Source organism: Lactuca serriola, chromosome 4 (genome assembly GCF_051521515.1).
Source record: "Lactuca serriola cultivar US96UC23 chromosome 4, Lser_US96UC23_V15, whole genome shotgun sequence".
NCBI lineage: Eukaryota > Viridiplantae > Streptophyta > Magnoliopsida > Asterales > Asteraceae > Lactuca > Lactuca serriola.
Window position 1 is genome coordinate 233,339,123 of NC_136411.1, and position 4,942 is coordinate 233,344,064.

At 36.0% G+C, this 4,942-nt stretch overlaps 1 protein-coding gene across 1 annotated transcript; it reads right to left on the bottom strand.

The window, feature by feature from the left end:
* Positions 1–2,351: 2,351 nt before the first annotated feature.
* Positions 2,352–3,572, bottom strand: LOC145099239 (uncharacterized). The gene is made up of 2 exons (XM_079036829.1): positions 2,936–3,572; positions 2,352–2,860 (listed from the first exon to the last, which is right to left on the bottom strand). The coding sequence occupies exons 1-2, from the start codon at positions 3,570–3,572 to the stop codon at positions 2,352–2,354; spliced, it is 1,146 nt and encodes a 381-aa protein (XP_078892955.1).
* Positions 3,573–4,942: the final 1,370 nt, after the last annotated feature.

Here is a 4,942-nt window from a genome sequence, read left to right on the forward strand (position 1 = left end):
TTGAAGCGATCGAACGTTTGCGTCACAGTCTCTTCAGCTCCCTGCTTGAATTCACCAAACTCAGACAAGAGTAAGGTTTGAATGGAGTGTTCAATATCTTCGTCTGTAGAGTATAATTCTCGTAGCCTGTCCCATATTTCTTTTGCAGTCGTGCATGAACTCACCAGTCTGAAAGTATCGGATTGAAGAGCGAATCTGATTAATCTCAATGCTTTGATATTACACTGAAATTTATCTTTTTCGTCTTGAGCAATATCTTTAACGTCTTTCAAAAGATCATTATACTCCTTTTGAGTTTTAATAATCCTTGAAGTTGCTGAATGAGAAAAGGGTCCATATATGATTGCTTCCCAGATGAGGTATCCATTGTCCTCAGATCTTATAACATAGTCTTCAAAGTGATGTGCCCAGACTTCATAATCATGGGTGTATAGGATGGGAATCTTCGTTGTTGATCCAATGTTGTTCGAAATATTAATAGGATTGGATTGCGACTCGTCCATGCTAGATAAAATAACCTGTTAAAAGATCAGACTTGTAATTTAATAGATTAGGGAAATACAATAAATATCGAGTTACGTCAATTATGGGATGACGGCTCAATAAATATCAGTAAATGCGGAATAACCCTAATCGAAACCTTTTTCACAGAAAAGAAGTGTATGATTTACACAGCCTCCTGCTCTGATACCAATTGATGAATTTAAAACTAACTTGAAGATCGATTAGATCTTTAAAACAGGTAAAATAATAAATGAGTAAACAGCAAGAACACAATAATGGATCAAAGAGTGTCGAATGATTAATCAATAATCCTCAGCAGAGCTCGATAAAGAACTTCTACTGTAGAGGATTTAGGGTTTACAAGAACGATGAAATAATGATCTGTGATCTATCGTAATCGCTATCAATCGTTAACCTAATATGCATGCAAGCACATTAATTTATACTAAACCCTATCAGCTCACGGTTGGACAGGCCCAAACCGGAGTAACAAAACTTGGACTATTAACCGAGCCCAGTGGACGCAATACATCAAAAAGCTACTCTACCCAACATAGGGCATTGAATTCTTCCTTCATTGCCAAAACCCATGCTTGTTTGGTTGCAGATTAACCATACATGTCTAGTTCAGTTTCTACTTCTTCAACTATTATAGCATTGGCATAACGAGGATTTGTTTACCTGATTCTTGATGATCTTCTGGGATTTTTGAGTTTCGTTGTTGTTATCATCAGTAAAAATTCCATTCGACTATTCCAGAGATTGACCTTGAGTATGAACCTCATCATTATCAGTCACTATATCACTCACTTCCATATTTAATCTCACGTTTGATGACTCCATCTCTTCTTTAAGAAGTTTAGAATCAGGAAGAACCTCATGCTTTTCTGACCACCATGAGGAGTTCTCTTAAAAAACCACATTCCTTTAAACATAGCACCTTCCATAGTTAGGATCACAGCACCTACAACCCTTTCTCTCTTGACTGTACCCCACAAATAAGCATCGAGCAACTTTCTTTTCCATTTTACTTCACAAGTGGTTGGGTATGAACACATAAAATACACAACCAAATACACGTAAGTAACTCATATTAGGCTTGATCTCCAAGATCTTTTCAAACGGCGATACATAATCAAGATTTGCTTTTGGAATCCTATTAATCACACAGGCAGTTGTTTTCATTGCTTCTGCCCAGTATTGCCCTAGAACATTTTTATCATGCATTATAAATTTACAAATCTCACCCAAGTATCTATTCTTTCTCTCAGATACCCCATTTTGCTGTGGAGTATTTGGACAAGTCAGTTTTCGTTTGAACTTGTTTTTTTTCAAGTACTCACTAAATTCTGTTGCGAGATACTCCCCTCCATTATCAAACCGAATACAACTGATTTTGTGTTTTATTTCTCTTTCAGCTTCCACTTTAAATTCCTTGAACTTGGCAAAATTTTCAGGCTTTTCAGCCATGAAACACACCCACACATACCTTGAGAAATCATCTATGAAGGTTACCATGTGCTTCATACCTTTGACAGAAGGTTTCTTGACTCGTCCAAACACATTGGAGTGTACAAGTTCTAATGGTGCTCGAGACTTGTACTCTGATCTGCCAAATGGTTGCTGATGAGCTTTAACGAATTAACATCCGGCACATACAACATCTTTTCTAACTTTGAGTTTTGGAAGTCCCTTAACCATCTATTTCTTCATCATGAGTTCAAGCTTATCATAACTCACATGGCTCAGCCTCATATGCCACAAGTCTGCATTTTGATTTCTTTTTGTTTTCTCTACATAAGCTGTTTCTACTAACATTACATAGATAAAATCTGATCTTCTACCTTTCAAAATGGGTGTTGACGGTGTCTCTTCATACCTAGGACATGGTACACATTCTCGAGTGTTACATCTTTGTTGTTATCTTCTGTACAGAACACTACTTCTCCAAGATGTGCAATTGGAAGTTTGGAATTATTAGTAATTACAACCACTTTGTTGCCACCATAACTTACTGAACCTTGAAGCTTCTCATGTTCCCCTGTCATATGATTAGAGCAGCCCAAATCGACAATCCATTCATCAAAATGGTTTCGATTGTTCTCGGTGGTTGATGTAAGTGTTAGTGCATCATCAACATCTTCAACTTGTGCATACATCACTTTTGCGTCCCACACCTCTTCCTCCTGTGATGTTGCAGCATTCCCTTCTTCGACTTTCTCAAATCTATAGTTACGTGGCATATGGCCTTTTTTACCACAGTTGTAACACTTGTAAGGAAATCGTTTATTGTGACGGTGGTTCTTTGATCTTTCATTAGATGACTCCCCTTTCTCATGCTTGTATGTCTTCTTTTCTTTTTATTAATTCTTATTTCTATCTGTATCTTTTCTGTACCGGTGATTTTCTGAGGATCTTTGTTTTCCTTTACCTTTCTTTGCATACAAAGCTTCTCCATCATCCTTGATAGTTACCCCTCCCATCTGTTTTGTTAAAGCCTCCTGTCCAGTCGAGAGATTTTCGAGTTCAACAAGGGAATATTGAGTTTCCCAACCTTGAATCGATGCTACAAATCTTTTGAATTCCAGTTTTAGCCCGTGTATGATTATTATTTTCATCCTTGCTTCACTGATTTGAGAGTCTAGATGAAGTTCCACAATTTCTCTGCATGTAGCTTTAACCGTGTGAAAGTATTGTGGGATTGTCATATCTTTCTGGGAAACAGATAGGAGTTTATTCTTAAGAAGTTGCAACTTTGTTTCATTATTCTTTGAGAACAATGCTGATAAGATATCCCATGCTTCCTTTGGGTTTGACGCATCTCTGATGTGCTCAAGTACACCTTCTTCAATGGTTGTTTTTAAAACAATCATAGCTTTTCCAGCCTTGATCTTCCACTTACATAAGATCCTATTATTGTCTTCCGCCTTAGGTTGTTTAATTTCAGTTCCATTCATGATTTCCCATAGGTCTTGCCCTTGAATGTATGATGGGATGCAAGTAGACCATGTGTTATAGTTCTGATTATTAAGCTTCTTAACACCACCAACGACCTGAAGTTCAGCCATTGATACGCAGGCTCTGATACCACTTTGTTAACCTGACAAACACAATCTTCCTAGTACACAACTAAGGAATACAGCAAACCAATGAAGAAGGAAACACACAGTTACACACACTTGTGTATTCTGATTAACTTGAAAGAAACAGATTACAAGAGGAAGCCATAAAAGGCAAAACTGAAAAAGGAAACTTCTACTACACTACCACTATCTAGAAAATAGGAAACTAGAATTTGACAACTGCCCACTATCTACACTAATTCAACAAAGGGAAAATACTAGACAAACTAAAATAAACATAAACTAAAAAAAACGATAATGGCAAGCACGTGAACTGCTTGCTTGAATTTAGATGTTGCTCATTTAATATAAGTTTCTCTCTCCTTTCGATCGCAGCTGACAAAATTCTTGCTACCTTTTATATGTTGTATCTTTGCATGTATCTTCCCAAAAAAAAAGACAAGGAGATAGGTATGTTTTTTAGACTTTCACTCCTCTCAGAAGAAAAAGTTTAAAAACACCATACCAATTTAATGCTACGATTCAGCTTTCGCATCTACTTTGAGAAAATATTCTAAAAATAATTAAAACCATATAGACAGTTCCTTTTTTAATTGAACTAAAAAAGAATTAAAACTATGAAAAAACGTAAAAATCCACAAAAACAATTTACATCACACCTGAAAGACCCACTCTTTCATACTTGACAATTGTTACTCCGAGACATGTTGCATGCATATTCATAAAAACAATATTTTATATTGATAAAGTGATTACAAACTACTAGATACAAACCGACTATTTCAAAGTGTTATATATTACATAACTTCTCAGGATTCTATTGTTTTTATACATATGGGAGTACAAAAAAAAAGCAATAGTTTCAAACTATTCAAAAATCTTCTATCAGTACATAACTATACTAGATGCTTATCGCCTGCAATTTGTTAGACATTAAGAGGGTAAGTGGTGACGCTTAGTGAGTTCAATAATAGATACAATATAACATTGTGCCATATATATACTTCAATATGGCAGAAGCAAAGAGGAACAAGGAACAACAAAGCCATATGTGAGTAATATGACAAACTTTCCATATCAATCATTGATTTGATTCAAGGATATACAATCAATGAGACATAACAATTTCCATACTTGATATACATCAATAAAGCTTCGGCCCAAATGGCACAGAAGACATACAACTTCAGATTAACATTTTGGTATATTTCAGGCTTACAACGTTGTCTAACCTTCTGCCAATACCGTAGAATAGAAATCATCCTCTTACGGAGACATGTTCAACGTGGCCAGAGGTTACATACCAATACCAATGTGAATCTAAGTCCTTTCACTTATCACATGGTCAAAGGTAT

Coding starts and splice junctions, on each gene's coding strand:
- LOC145099239 (XM_079036829.1), bottom strand. CDS start 3,572: ATGGCTGAACTTCAGGTCGTTGGTGGTGTTAAGAAGCTTAATAATCAG. Junction 2,861..2,935: donor AGCTTTGTATGCAAAGAAAG/GTAAAGGAAAAC, acceptor ATTAATAAAAAG/AAAAGAAGACATACAAGCAT.